This window comes from Cariama cristata, unplaced genomic scaffold (assembly GCF_000690535.1).
Source record: "Cariama cristata isolate BGI_N322 unplaced genomic scaffold, ASM69053v1 scaffold28881, whole genome shotgun sequence".
NCBI lineage: Eukaryota > Metazoa > Chordata > Aves > Cariamiformes > Cariamidae > Cariama > Cariama cristata.
The window spans coordinates 13,221-29,196 of NW_009599148.1; the positions used below are offsets into that span (position 1 = coordinate 13,221).

Consider the following 15,976-nt stretch of genomic DNA (forward strand, 5'->3'; position numbering starts at 1 on the left):
AAAGTATGGTGACATGGGTTTTGGATACAGATTTATAAACTGTTTTAGTTTATACTAAACACTTCATGTTGCTCCTACTCATTCTCCACTGAGAACCCTGGCGGAATGAATGTTATTGACAAATTACTGTATGTGTGCAGTTATTTTTCCTTCTATTTGGAGCATCATTCCTGGTTCACTGGACCAGTGGAATCATACAGAAGAATCTGTGATCCTAAGTAATTTTTCTTTGTTTTCCTCGCTGCTAAAATTAGGAAGTAGCCTCTAGCAGTAATTTGTGACATTGATATTTGTCCAACAGAAAATGAGCTGATGTAATCAGCTTTGTCTATGGACCATCATTGGAAAATACTGGATGGAAACCAATGTGTGGTGGATCTGCATCAGTGATTTGGCAATGGTCAAACATCAGTCTTCCAATGTTCTTGTGGACAGAGTTGCATACAGGTAAGAGTTTCAGTACTAGAAGTATTGATCAGCATTTTTTTTTATAATGAGCACGTGATTTATCTTATATAAAGGAAGTTCACAAAAAATAAAAAATACATATGTGTTTCTTAAAGGCAGATTATTTTTAAGATAACGTAAATAGTAATTTTGCGTGTCTGAAATTTTAACTCTGTAGGAAATTCCTCCCTACCACACCCCCCTCTTTTTTTAATTAGTTTTAAAAATTAGATAAAAATCAGCATCAACTAAAGTATTTTAAAACAAAACAAAAGTTTATCTGAGATTTCTGAAAACAGCCAAAAGTTGTTAAATTCTGGTCTTCCTTTAGAGTGAGTCATAAATATGACTTCTTCAAGCTCTTTTGAAAGTCCCAGCTGTATGTACCTGGGAGATGCTTTCATATGAGAGAGTGTTTTGTGCCTCCCCCTTCTTGACTGCATCATGTCATGAAAACAGTCTTTGTCTTTCTGTAGAATTATCACAAATGTTTGATGCTAGATTGAAACTAAGAAGTTGGCAATAAATATGCTTTTCCTCTGATGGAAAACTGTAGAAAACGCATTCCAGTGCCTGAGGGGGTTCCTCTGCTTGTCCGAGGCCTGAAAATTTTCCCTTCCACCCCAGCTGTACAAGTGATAGCATTGCAGGTCCATGACAGGTTCAAAAGTGCAAATGTTTTATATATCAGTTTGGTTTTGTTGGAAACAAAACTTTTCGGCTTGCTATATTAAGAATATTGTGGTACTGGGTATTTGAAAGAGGCAGCTTCTATTGATGTTTCATTTCTGTTTGTGAGTTTTTCTGCTGTTTGCAGTGTTTACATTAGAGTTAAATGTTGTTGCACTTCTTAGAGCAAACAGTGTATTTAATTCTCCGAAGTTCCTAAATGGTGTGATGTGATGAAGGAAAACCCTGTGTTTGTGCCTGTCCCTTTTGGGTTCTGAAGAACAGAACTATATCAGAGAGGGTAGGTGTTGCTTTTTTCTGGTTGTGTGCTGTTGCAGGAGTACTGTAATTGTGCATTTTCTCTAGGTATTTAGCACAATCTGTGCAGAACGCACATAGGAGGTGGCGATGGGCTAAGCAACCTTGTTACTGTCAGCTGCAGTTGAATGCTCTGCACTTCTGAAAACGAGCCAAAGTGGCCTCAGTGCCATTTTGAGGACTGTGCTGCATATACATTAGATCTCGTTTACACTCTGGTATGGAAGTGCAGGAATACTTAAGCTGAGTAATGCTTGGGTCTTCTAATGTGGTGGGTTTATGATATTTTACAGCTTGCCTGTGCTACCCTTCCTTACCTCCCTCTTCTGTTTTGCTTCTGAAGGTGAGACCTTGAGGTCATAGCAGCTACTTGTGTTATAATCCCCTAGTGGTTCAGACATGCTATCAGCAAGATTAACAGTGCTTTTTTTTTTTTCTTTTTTTAAATACTGATGCCTTGCTATTGTGACTGTCAGCATTGGAGGAGAAAGCCACTGCAGTCTTTGACTCCACAGAAAATACGGCTCACTGGGATAGATGTAGATAAAGGAGACTTTACCCTAGGAGCTTGAATTTGATACACTGTTTTAGTGGGCAGTGGAACCCAATCCATGGGTTTAATCAAATCAACTCTTACTTTCTTTCTGAGAAAAGTCAGGTGGATGTATGGAGTTATTTTTCATTTGAACAGCATTGGAATGAGGAGGCAGAGAACAAAAAGCTTGCAGATGAGTTTATCTCATTTCCTTAATGCATGGACACAATATGTGACATTGTTGATTGTAACTTCCAGAATGTGTAACAAAAGGCTCAAAATGCTTTAAAAAAAATGTTATCCAGGTGCTAGGATCTTTCAGTGTATTAGGCTTTGAAGTCAAATTGGCTTTTGCTTTTTAGAATGATTTAAACAAAACTATGCAGTATCGTGACTGAACTCCTTGTAAGGGCTAAGATTTGTCTTTGGGTTGCTCATTTCACCCTTCTCCATGTAGACAATGTGGATCCGAGAAGGTTAGATAGAATTTCCATAGTTGGTGGCAGCAGAAATTGAGCATAGCACCCTACTTATTTTGTTAATCACAAGGGTGGGGTTTTTTCTAGGTTTGAATTTTTATTTCAGTTTTCAGTATGGTGAAACACAAATGTCACATGAAGAAAAAGGCAGTCTATGACTTATTTATACCTTCAGAGTTAACCAATTTGCATACCCAAGGTTGAAATTTTTTCATTGCGTGGTTCTTCAATCTTTTTGAGTATGGAGGGGGTGTGTCTGGAATCCTTAAAACTCCAGTAACTCATTCAGATTGGAATCACTTTAAATTACGCTAGTAAGTAAGAAATTCCTGAATTTATAGATAATTAATAATTAAATTGATAGTTAAATTAATATAGTTAATAAATATAATATTACATATTATATTATGAATATTTCCTTTATTTTTGCTTCATTTAAGGCAAAGTGCATGCCTGATAGCAGTAGTTTTATATGTGGGGTTTTTTTAATTGTTTTGTCTACAATGTGTGGTTATACTACCTCTTAGCTCCCAAAACTCTTCCTGAAAAATGCCTTGAGACTTTTAGGAGAGAAATGTGGTGGTGAGCAGAGGGGTAGAGGGTTGCTGGGAAGAGGTCAGAGCTTTAGACTTAATTTGCTGTGGAACATAACTCTTATTTCCAGAAACACTTGAAATACCACTCATTAGCAAGCTGATGACTTTGTTTCACTTCCTATGGAATTTACAGATTTGTATTAAGGTAATTTTACTCTAAAAAGAACTTCCATTTTTTTCTGATTAATATGACCTACCAAGTGCTTTTTGTTCTGTAATGAACAGCTGGGAGAACCCCTTGAGAACAGGAGGTCTGTGTAGACTACGTTGCTGTTTTAGTTGTAACTGAAATACGTCAGATCAGAGACTTAACTGTGAACTTGTGCAGCAGATCACTGATTTAGTACCTTTTAATTCTCTCCCACAGAACTGCTTATGTAAAAATGCATCTAGTTAAGAATGAACACCAGAGAAGTGCTGTAGTAGACACGGGCTTCATGTCATGTTGGCTTCCTGTTTAAAAAACAGTAGGCTGGCAATTTTAAAGGGACAGTGACAAAGTGATGACCAGGTGTCAAGTGCCAGCTGTCCTTATTCATCAGATCGAACAAGAATTGGATAAAGAAGAAGAAGAGATGATGGTTTTCCTGTGCCGAGACCTTGCTCCTGACTTGGCCACTGCCGACCTTAGAGAGCTTTTGGTGGCTTTGAATGAGAGGGAGAAATTGTCTTTTCTTGGCTTGTCTGAGCTGTTGTACAGAGTTAAGAGGTTTGACTTGCTGAGGAGGATCTTGAAGACTGAGAAAGCAACAGTGGAAGCTAACCTTGCCAGGAGTCTCAGACTTGTCCCTGATTACAGGTAATATATCTATTTCAGATTTCAAGGCTGCTCTGTTTTGCTCAAAATGTGTGTGGGTTGTTTTGTTGTGTGTTTTTTGTTTGTTGGGTTTTTTTTGAGGGGGAGGTGTTTCTTTTTTAAATTCATCTTGAAGGTAAAAGAAAGGCAGAAAAGGGCATTATATCTAGAGTTATAGTGAAAAGAGTATGTCGATTTTAGTCCCTAAAATAAGCCTTAGTAGCTTCTTACAAGTCACTGCATTAGGAGCATCTATCTTTAAGGAGTTTGTGTGTTAATAAAAATAAAATCATTAGTTACAGTTATTTTCTTGTCAAGTTTGCTTTGGGCACATAGCCTTGTAGTATAACTTTTCCTAGGGGACCTGTCTCTTGCTACTTTTTGCTTTGTAGTTTTAAGAGGCTTAAATTAAGAAGCTCCAGTTATTTTCTTTGAGAGACTTCAAAAATTAATAAAACCAGTGATGTTTGTACAGTTCTAAATTAGCAGATAGAAATGACGCTTTAGAGGAACATCATTAGTTACAGTTATTTTCTTGTCTAGTTTGCTTTGGGCACATAGCCTTGTAGTATAACTTTTCCTAGGGGACCTGTCTCTTGCTACTTTTTGCTTTGTAGTTTTAAGAGGCTTAAATTAAGAAGCTCCAGTTATTTTCTTTGAGAGACTTCAAAAAGAAATGCAGGTACTCATAAGGAAGATTTTCCTGTGTTAACTTCTCACTGAAATAAAACCCTGTAACTACTAGGTAAAAAAGTTAAACGTGTGTTCTGTTGTCTCAATCTCTCACTTCATCTCTATTGAAATATTAAGGAGACTTCTGTTCTCGTAGCAGTGACTATTACACAGTCAGTCTGAGTAATGCAGGTGCTGATTAGCAACAGTAGGTATTTTGTAACTGGATCTTGGAGCAGGGTAGGTTTTTTTCATGTTGTTTAATTGGGAATGGTACGTTAAGACTGTAACGTGGGAGAAGTTGGGTAGTTGGGAATGGTGCGATCTTGTTGAAAGCTAATCCTTTAGAAATATCTCAATTTTATTTCAGGGTACTAATGATAGAGATTAATGAGAATTTGGAAAAAGAAGAAGTGGGTTCTCTTGTTTTTCTACTCAGAGATTATGTACCTCGTATGAAAATGACAAAAGATAAGGTATGTTTTTCTGCTGGTCTTTTCCTCTGCAGCAATGAGGGATTCAAGTAAAAAGGGAACTAGCTAGACAGCAAAGGAGGGGAGACAGTACTGCAAGGGGTAGTGAGGCAGGAGTAGACGGAAGTCAGGAAATGGAGAAGGAGTAGTGGCTTCTATTTAATTTTTTGTTTTGTTTTAATTCAAGAAGCATGAGAAACAGTAAGAGGTAACAGTGAAGACTTGCTGTAGTGAATAGTGTTAGCATGAACCTCACAGGCAGAAGGCATTAAAAAAAAAAAAAATCTTTCTTCAGTATTACTCATCTGAAAGTTCATATATGAAGGATCTCAAACCAATAATTATATGAAAGGTCACTTTTTATGTTTGTGTTCTGCTTCACTTACAAAAGAACAGTTTCATTTTAATTATGTCTTTCTCTGTACATTTGCATCCTGAGTATTTGTTTTAAGTGCTCTGAGAATGCAGAGATTCAGTAGAGAAGGTTCAGAAAACTTGACCACTGTGCATAGAAGACTGAAGATTTCTGTCTTTTTCCTTTGAGTTTTTATCTTTTTCTCTCTTTAACCAAAGAAGGAGAGAGGCCCTGCAAATTCCTCAAAGCTTTTCTTACCTCTTGCTTTGTGGCATGTGAGGTGACATTCCAAGTGGCTGGCTTTGTAGCAACAAGGAAATGCAAAACTGTTTCCTCAAAAATTTTGATTTGTTTTTAAGAATATCACTTTATAGTTTCCATTACTCCTATGATAATACCCGGAATTCTTATATCTTCCAGATAATTTTCTTAGTGTTTCAGAAGGTAATGTCCCTAGTTCATGAATATACAGCCTTTATGACCTCCCCGTGTTTTTTTTCTGGGTTGCTTTGTTACTTGCCGATAGAGAACAAATTACTGATATGACAGTTTGGTTTTCTGTTGCTATTCTAGAGTTTTCTAGCTCTTGTGATTGACTTGGAGAAACTAAATTTGGTGGCTCCTAATCAACTGGACTTGATAGAAAATTGCTTTCAAAATATTCACAGGATAGACCTGATTAGGAAGATTCAGAAGTACAAACACGAAGGTAAGATGCTGGTTTTGCTTTGGTTACTCTTGATAGCAAGGATCAGACGTGCTCTTACTGAAGATAAAATTATGAGTTACAAGTCAGAGTGTTCGCAGAGTGTTCACAGATTTAGGCTTTTAAACAGCTGATATATCATGGTGTATTTTTCTGTGTGTTTCTGTTAAATTTTCAGCTTTAATGTCCTCCGTTCATTCTCAGCCAGTATATGTAAATGCACTTCAGGCATCTCTCCCTAATCTCAGTCTGATTGATCCTCCTTATAATTCAGGGGTAAGTATACAATAAATCAGACAGATACTTTATTTCTAAATATTGCCAGACATTGAAAGGGTATTCATCTTTGCAGAGCCTAAGGAATGAGGGATTGCTAGTAAATAAAATATTACTTGGTTTATTCCTCTTATTCCTGTTATTTGCTGGGTTTAGGGTCTGATTTAAATCTTCTGACTGAGAAAGATTCCCTTTAAAGAGCTTCTGTGAATTTTTTTCCTATTAGTTGGACATATAAAATCTGTATTTTGAAAGTTTTTTCTACTACTCTGGGGAGTGAGAAGTTTTGCTTTGAGTGTTCTTTGCAAAACATATTATTCTTTTTTTGTACTTCTGGACTTCACGGGGAAAGTAGCTTTTTAACTTTGGAAGCTGAAGGCTATGGCTTTTTAAGCAGCGCTTTTCAGATTTTTTTTTTTTTTTTTGTGGTTTGTTTTAGTCTCATTTTAACAAAGATGTCTCAGTATGTGAAAAGTCATCAAATCCTATTGCATGCAGTATTCTTTATATTTGGGTTAGGTATGATATTGTAATGGTATGATATTAAAGTCTTTATCCTTGCTAAATGAATTTGATGATATTATTTCTGTCATGTGTTCAGTAAATATGTATGTATAAAGCTTACATACAAGACACCAGTGATGCAATTTGTCTTTACTAACAAAGCCACAATAGCTTTGTTTTCCAGACTACTAATAAGAAAGAGTATGCATTGACTTTCCATATTATGATGATACTGTTCTAATTTCCTTTCTAATTCAGTGGAAATCCCTCCCTGCTGCTCTTTAGGAAACAAAATTCACATCTTCAGAGGGTTTTGTTTCTTTTACTATGTTAGGGGAATAAGCTTTCCTTTGCTGTTCATAGCAAGCTGGTAACTTTCTTCAGAGAAGGAATGTTTTTGGGTTTTTTGTTTGTGGTTTTGGTTAGGGTTTTTTTTTACTTGTTATTTTGTAACTCTAATTAGCTGACAGATGTGAATCTAAAATATGTAATCCTTTTATTGAGGAAGAAAAATACTATTGTGTTATATTTTGGAACACATGATTATTAATTCTTGAAGGAGAGAGGGGAAAATACACCTTTTTTTTTTTCATTTTAGATCCAGAATGTGAACAACGAAAAATCGCAAAATGGACAAAGTCTTATTCTGGGTAAGAGCATTTTATCTGAGTTTTGATAATCTAAAAGAGCCAAACAATGAATTTCATTGTATCAAAAGGACTGTTGTTTGATAGTTGTGTTTATGGCTAATCAATCCTGTTGATAATACCAGGAGCAGAGAGTATTTGGTACCTCTGAAAACTAAGCCTTTCCTTATTGTTTGCTCTTGATTTGCTTTGCTTGTGCTGCCAGATCTTAAAACTTTATTGAAATTGTTGTGGGCTTCCACTGTCACAACTTTTTAACAGAATAAGTAGTTTATTAATAAAATCATGGAAAAGGTTGACTAGCCAGCTCTTGAGGCCTGTGTGGTGCAGCTGTGCCCACTAAGTCTTGAACAGGAAGTTTTTGACTCAGTTCAGTGGTGAACTCTCCACCAGGCCAGCCAGGAAGTTGTCCAGGGGGTACCAGGTTCTTACCATGTGTGTTGTGTTCTCTCTGGAACCCCAAAATACCTCTCAGATATGGTGATTTTTAAAGAGTAGTTGTGTGAATTCTCTGAGTGTAGGACAAATTGTTTGTTTGTTTAACCTAGTCACAAGCAATGCAGAATGCAATCCATATAACATTTTAGAGGTGAAAATTTTTGCATTTTTTGGCTTCAGTAGCATACGTAGAAACTAAGAGGTCCAGATGAGTGAGAACTTGGCTGAACCAGATAGGTTCCTCTAACTGATCTGATGTCAAAGAAATGTCACTGGTACCTACATACTGAGATTACTTCTGTATGTTTTAACTGCAGCAGAACCAGTCCACGTGTCCATTCAGGAATCAGGCCCAGTGTCACATAAGGTATGTGCTTGTGCATATGTATGCATGTAAATATAACAAAAACCTCTGCAGGTATTTACCTTAGTTTTCTTTGTGTTTCATTTTGAGATTCCCTTTAATCGCATGCAAATTGAATAATGTGTACATCTATATCTTTGTGAGCCATAAACAGGTTCTGTGAATTGCTTTTGCAGAATATATTTTTAATATAGAATATGTGCTGCTACTCTGCAAGTAGCAGTGTGCAAAATGCACGTACATTTGATGTGCACACAGAACTTGTGTATTTACTAGTGCAGGCTAAGTCAAAACCTGTTGGAAGTCAGACCTTTTGCCATCTGCATTAGAAATCGCAGGGCTTCTTTGCATGCAGTAAATTTTGTTCTTTATTCTCTCCCTGCCCCTTGCTCTCCAGGTAGAAGACACACATGCTTTGGGTTATTAATGATAAGAATGGACTACTGCTATTTTCACTAGCTCTCCTATAGGCCAGGAATCAGGGAGTTACCCATAGAAAATTGATTGTAATCTTTTTAAAGGGAAGAGGAATTGTGATAGAGCCATTACAGATTATTTAGGAACAAGGAGGTTGTTCCACTAAATGAGGAAATAAATGTTGTGGTGAGCAGTGCTTGTTTGCACGCCTGAAGAACACAAAATTTCTCTATATTTATGGTGTTGGCAATATGAAGCTTATAGCTCCCAACATCTCAATAGCAGTCACGCTTAAAGAAATAAATTTGGAAGTACTATAGAAGGATCACTGCTGTCATAGTCTAGGTCTTTAAAAAGCCCCTCCACCCCATACAGGGCTTTTTGTTTGTTTGTTTTTGTTTTGTGGGTTTTTTAATGTTTGAAGATCTGTCCAGAGTTAAGGTTCAGTCTCAAACTTGCTTCTCATTCTGGTACAGTCTTAGTCTTTATTTAAGCATCATTGTCCTAGTAAGATTGCATGACACAAGGAGGCAAAAATTAAGCTTGTACTGGAAATAGGAAAAAAAATCGTTAGTCCATGTCTCCTGATTTTTATTTTTTTTGGTTTTGTTGTGTAGATAAGACACTACATCCCAGTAGATAGACTTCTGCTAGCTACTCTATGGAAAAACAACAGAATGTAATTGAATAGATCTGAGGTGGTTACATTTGAGAAAAGAATCAAGTCTGTAAATTGAGAGAGTGACATATTAACTCAGTATTTGTCCTTCATGTTTCTCAGGTGTCTGATGATCAGTACAGAATGCAAAGTCAACCTTTAGGAATATGCCTGATAATAGACTGTATTGGCAATGACACAGGTAAGTCTCTGGAGTTTGAAGTTCCTTATCTTGTTAATCTCAGATAATTAGAACAATTTAGTGTAAAGAATATGATGCACATTTTCTAGCCGGACTATGGTAATGTTGTCCTAGTCAGCTAGTCTATCAATTCTAGTAAGTCTTCTAAAGTAGGGAGTTGGAAGGCCCAACCTGAGGTTAAAGCAAGCTGTCCTAACTATTGCAAACAAACTTTGTTTGTTTTTTGGCACAGAATCTCTGAATGAAAGAACTTGTAAAAGGATAGACTGTTTTTGGAGGGAGAAGGAGGATGTTCAGAGACCAACAGAATATTAAAACTACAGTCATACAGCAGGTTATTGGCAGAGATGGTAAAGATAGTGTTTCCCATCAGTTAACAAAGCCAAAACCAAAGCTGTTGCAGATTTGACGCATAATCATATTGGACAGCACAGGTTTTGAATAGCTGAAGGCACGTGGTCCTTTATTAATAATGCACCTAGGCTTCTGTCGCATCTTGCACAGTTTAACTGAAACTGTCACCATAACTTTATAGGGAAAGGAATTTTCTTCCTTCCCTCTTGGTTTATTTAAGAAAATCAAAAAAACCCCCAAAACCCCAATTTTCATGTAGAATTCAAGGTAGTCAGTGCCATGGTTAAGATGTGGGTTTTTCCTGATTGCCTTTGTAGAATCCAAAAATTAGATTCTTTTATAAGCAAAAAACCCCTCACTCTCTAATCATTGTAACACATGAGGCTAAAAATAAAAATTAAGAGAGTACTTGCAGTCAGTTCTGTAATAGGCTAGGTAATGCAGGGGAAGAGGGTTTATGGGCATATCTTTTCTTTCTCAAAAGTAATAATCCAGCAGATGGACCAACTTAGAATTATTGATGTAGTTGTTGAAGAGCAGTGGATGCAGAGCACAGATGCAGAAAGTAAAATGTTTATGTTCCCTTGGCAATAGTATTTTAGGTAAATGATACAAAACAGGACACTTAATTTGCCATTAGGGTAACAGGAACTAGAACTGATTCACAATCCTGCCATGCAGGGAGAAGAGGGACAAGGAAGGTGCTTAACTCAGTTACATGCAACTGGGAAGCATCCTTGGGATCTGATTTCAGTCTGTCCTACCAAGTTCATCAATGACCTCTGGCCAAAAAAACCCAACCAAACAAACACCAAACAAAAAAACCCCACCAAACACAAACAAACAACAAAACCCCACCAAAACCAAAAACAAAACCTCAAGGATGCAATTGCTGGATGTAGAAATGAAATTGTACAATCTAAACCACTTCTTCACTTCTACTCTCAAAAAAATAAGTATGCTGACTTTGTCCCAAGAGGAAAATAAAACAAAGACAGCCTGCCTTGGGATCAAACATTCTGCTCTGTCCTGTTACCTCCTTCTTTGCTTTCCTGTTCTTCTCTCTTTCATGCTAGCTTTAGAGAACAAACAACCCTTTTGATGCAAGAAACTCACTATGCAGCCTTAATCTGGAAGGTAGCATGATAGTCTGCTCCAGTACCAAAATAATCACTTATTACTTGGAGTTCTGTTTCTTAAAAGCAAATGCAAAAGAGATTGCTAGAGAAATTTCAGTATGGAGAGCTAAAGAAAACATGAAGTGTGAAAACAGCCTTGTTTACAAAAAAATTCTCTTTGAATTTCATTGTCTCTAATAGGGTATGAGCATGTGCTGACCTGATTTATTGAACAGGAGTGTTTTACAATGCCAGATCTGAGTTGTGGGTTTTTTTAAATGAAACAGTAAGCATAAAAGGAGGTAAAGCACATACACAGGAGAAAACAAGAAGTAAAGAAACTGCTATGTCAGTTCACAGTCACAGATACATAAATTTAGATCTACTCTCCTTAGAAGGCACTAGTCTTTTGCAAAGGCAATATACTGTGCAGACCCCTTTGTCATAGCAATTGCTACTAAATACAAAGATGTGCACAAAATAAATTAAAAAAAATCAATGCATGTGCTCTTCATGAGCTCTTACAGTCATTTCAGTACTCGTACAAAACCAGAAAGTGTAAATGTGGTAGAGGAAGTCTGCTGAGTGGAAAGGACAAAAATGGGTTACATGTTTAGCATGTAGCATGTCAGATACATGTGCAAGTCATGGCTCTGCTGCTGTTGTGTCAAAACCACCCAAAGGAAGTCTTGGTGTGCCTCAGCGTCCATGCATGTCTGCACTGGATGCAGAAGCAATTAAACCATGTGTCTATCTCAGATGTTTAATGTTACCAGTGCATCATCAGCATTTTAATGTGATAGAAAGCAAGACCTTCACTGAAATACATTACTGTGCTAGTGAGACTCAGGAGAGGCGGGACATATGGTATTCACTGCTCTCTGGAGTTGTGCCACACTACTTCTGAAGTCTGAAAATATCAAGGAAAGAGAAGGAGGCAGGGAGAATGTTAGAAATTGCATCTGTGGTGTGTGTTAGAGCCTGTAGCTATTTCAAGCTTTAATCTGAGGAAGCTGAACCAATAACAAGATACTGTAGGATCAAGGATTGAAAATGCCCAGTGTAAACAATGTGAATTCATAAGATGCTGATAAAATTCAAACTGAATGCACCTTGCTGTTTTGTAAAAATACCTGCTTTTGACTTTTCCAATTGGCAGCCAATTTTTATCCTTACATTGTAAACAATCAAGGGTAGAAAAGAGTAATTTTTGTATTATGTAGAGTGGAAAGGCTCCAAAGTCAGCGGGGGTTTGTTGGGAGATGATTACTGTTGAAGAAACAGATGTTTTTTGATCTCGGGTTGTAGCATGTAATGCTGTGTTTTGTCTTGCCTTAAAGTAAAATTGCTGTATCCAAAGCTGACCATGTATAATTTCTGATTCATTGTTAAACTAAGGTATCGGCTCTAACTTTGTTGGGTTTAATTTTTTTTAGTTGTGACACTTAAAGTGTGTGTATGATCTAAGGCGACGCTAAGTTTTGTATCATTGTGTGTATGCATACATGCTAGTGAGACAAGTAAACGATAGGAAAAGGCCTCTCGTTGCTGTAACACTGATTTTGCGTATGTACTACTGCCCTCTAATGGATGAAGTGCTTCATCCATTAATGTAACTGCTAAACGGGGTTAATACTGAATCTTCCACCTGAATTTTGACAGCATGTTTTACTGCCTAAAATAGAGGGGATTTTCCTTTCTATTTCCTAATAAAAAAATGTCTGGAAAGTTTTTGAATTATTTTACAAAATTTAATCAAAGCAACAGGACGGGAATGAAACTCTATAGTTCCTGTTTATCACCTTGCTATAGTATAGAGTTTGTATCTACCCTGTATTTTGCTGAGGAAAGTTACGTTTCTTGTTTTCACGATGTGCTTTTTGAGGAGAACAGTGTGGTAGTACAACTCCTGCTTTGCTGCTAGTTACCTCTGAAATAGCCCCTGCTAATTAGGGATTGTTAACTTTTGAACTCAAGGAACAGTCTAGCTTCCTGTGTCTGTAAGGCATTTTAGATAAACATGACACTTGGTATTTCCTGTAATATCAGAAACTGTGCATGGGCAATGTATATGTGGTTATACTAAAGATATGATGCTACAGGTATGAGTCGTAGTGTTCAGAGAACCACAAACTACTTAAAAAATACCTGCGGTTTTAACAACCATGTATCTGGTATCACTCCCATATTAATAAACATCCAAAGTAGTTATTCAGAGAATAGCACATTTTCCTGCAGAACAGGTTTAACAAAAATACAGTAGAGTTAAATCTTGATTTTTTTTTTTTTTCCTATCTACAGTTTTGATTTCTAACACATTTGAAAGGGTTCATTGTTCAGCTTTTTTTTCCCCCCCTCCCCGAAAATGCCATTCTGTCACAGTTAAGACTGTCGTGTCCATTTTCCACCTGGAACTCAGCACTTAAAGTCCATTTTATATAATAGAAAACATAAATGACTGCAGCAGGTTCTTTTTTGACTGATGAAAGGGAGCATCTCTGTTTTCTATGCAGTTCTGTATATCTATAATAACCATTCTGAGTAATTTTGACAACTTAAAAAGGTGAAACAGACTTCCCATGCTATCCAGATCATTCCTTACCATTTCAAGAATGTTCTGTGTGAAGCATTTTCTAATGTTTTCTCTTGCATGATATTTTAAGTCCTAGGAACTTGGGATACTGGCTCTAAATGAAAGCATGCAAGTGTCTGTGGAATTTGGAACAGATCATGTGCCAAATAATAGTGTCTTTGCTATCATGAAGTACATAACTCATACTAAAGACAACATGCATATAAGTATGTAATGTACTGTGATCAACATCAAGTACTCCAGATTTTTTAATTATTGTGATGAATTGTCTTATTTCCAATAGCAAAATACTGTAAATACTGTAATTCAACATAGTTGAGATTGAGCCTTGATGAGCTGTGATTTAATTACATGCTGCTTTTTTCCAGATGTGTTGGAAGAGACCTTCAGAGGCTTAGGTTATGATGTCCGTTGTCACAGATATTTAAATATGAACACCATGAATCAAACATTGCTTGAAGTTGCACGGTTGCAGAAGCACAGAAATTGTGACAGCTTCGTTTGCATATTGGTCAGCCGTGGAAGTCCTCAGAGCATCTTCTGTACAGACCATACCTCTTCTGGATTCCCTTTGGAACAAGTAAAGAAATACTTTACAGCAGACTCATGTCCTGAACTCCTAGGAAAACCAAAGCTTTTTTTTATTCAGAGCTACATTGTGCCAGAAAATGAGCAAGAATGTACTAGTCTGTTGGAAGTAGATGGGAATGATGAGAAAATCATTGCTAACGCAAAAATCCCTTGGCAAGTCACTATCCCCCAAGTAGCAGACATCTTTTGGAGTCAGTGCAAGGTGGATGTGTCTACACTAGAAAAATCACCAAGTTCATCCTCATATTATCTGCGTTGTCTGGCAGAGCTGCTCTGCAATCCCCATAAAAGGTAAATAAAGAAGGGAAAATAACCCTTTCCCTATGACAGCCTGCTGTCCTAGAGAAAGAGAAACCTTACGTTTCATCCTGTCTGGGATGAAAAGACACTGAAAAGTGTCTTCATGCTGCATCATAGGTTAAAAGACGAGTATACCTGATCCTGGAACAATGGCACAGGAAGGTAGTCTGAAGTAGGAGTGAAGTTTCTCATTCTGGAGAGTAAAATTGAAGTGTGTTATGGTACTGGGGCTTGCAGAGTGAGAAGGGAGGAACCTGTCCTGGGTAATACATGTAAGTGCTTTAGACAGGATTGGAAATCTTCCTTCTCCAAGATAGTAAGGCATATACCAGGCTTCTGTCAAATTGAGGATTGCCTTTTATCATTAAGAAGGGCTCTGCTTGCAAGTATAAATGTCTGCCTATGTTTGGGGAAAAGGCAGTTGAGAGGGAAGGATTTTGTCCTTTCTTTAGATCTGATTAACCCTCTGCTCAGGGAGCCACTAGACTGCCAGTTTGTAATCTTGAATTTAAACTATCAGAAAACTTCAGTCTGTTTAAAGAGATTATCAAAAGGGAATCTGAGCAAAAAGCAGATATGTTTGGATATATAACATAACAATAAAGGTCGTCTTTGTACAACTGATCTACCAGGGAGTTAGCAAGTGTTTTTCAAGGTAATTGTGGGGTTAACATTTAGTACCTTTTTACAAACCATAAAACCTTGTAATGAAATTGCAGATCATGTCAGCGTAACCAATATCACAACAGTGGTTTGAGTTATAACAGATTGTCTCCAAAATGCATATTCAGCCTTGGGTTTTAGAGGTGTAATCCCTGCAATAAAGGCTGAAATTTGAAACTTTCTACTTGCTGAGTCTAAAGTTGTCTTCTGTCTTTTAGATTCTTAAATGATGTCTTGTTTCATTCCCTAATAGAAAGCTTTTACTTTTGTTGCTGCAGGAAACTCTCTATATTAGATATCCATACGGAACTGAACAGAAAAGTCTATGAATGGAATAAGACCACTGACCCAAGCCAACAATACTCACTTCTGCTCCAGCATACACTGAGGAAGAAACTTTTTCTTTCTCCCACTTAACTGCTGTTGGAAAGGACGTGTCTGAAGTGGCTAATGAGAAACACTTACTACGATCCAGACAATTTCACACATATTTTTACTTTATGCATTGTTATTGCATGTATATCTAAAGTGCCTATTGCTTCCAAACCCAGGGATTTAGAAGCATTTTGTTGTGTTAAGGCACTAGATTTCATATTTTAATGCAGAAGGCTCTGAAAACTTGGACGAGAATGGCAGCTATCATACAGCACTGCAACAGATCTTACAACCAAGTACAACAGGTAAACAGGGTGGACATAGATCTAAACTGTGTAGCTGTTGGGTTTTCCAGGGTTTTGTGTTTTTATTGTTTCATTGGCTGATTTTAGCATACCTATTAGCAGTGCACTGATCTAGGTTCTTCTGT

At 37.0% G+C, this 15,976-nt stretch overlaps 1 protein-coding gene across 1 annotated transcript in view; it reads left to right on the top strand.

Moving 5' to 3' along the window:
• CFLAR (CASP8 and FADD-like apoptosis regulator) overlaps positions 1 to 15,588 on the top strand; it is an 18,169-nt gene extending 2,581 nt beyond the window's left edge. The window contains exons 2-10 of the mRNA XM_009709591.1: positions 3,412 to 3,843; positions 4,883 to 4,988; positions 5,914 to 6,049; positions 6,225 to 6,322; positions 7,425 to 7,476; positions 8,229 to 8,278; positions 9,474 to 9,552; positions 13,986 to 14,499; positions 15,450 to 15,588. Coding sequence (XP_009707893.1) covers positions 3,548 to 3,843; positions 4,883 to 4,988; positions 5,914 to 6,049; positions 6,225 to 6,322; positions 7,425 to 7,476; positions 8,229 to 8,278; positions 9,474 to 9,552; positions 13,986 to 14,499; positions 15,450 to 15,588 — 1,470 coding nt within the window. The 5' untranslated portion in view covers positions 3,412 to 3,547. The remainder of the gene's footprint in view (positions 1 to 3,411; positions 3,844 to 4,882; positions 4,989 to 5,913; positions 6,050 to 6,224; positions 6,323 to 7,424; positions 7,477 to 8,228; positions 8,279 to 9,473; positions 9,553 to 13,985; positions 14,500 to 15,449) is intronic.
• The last annotated feature ends 388 nt before the right edge of the window (positions 15,589 to 15,976 follow it).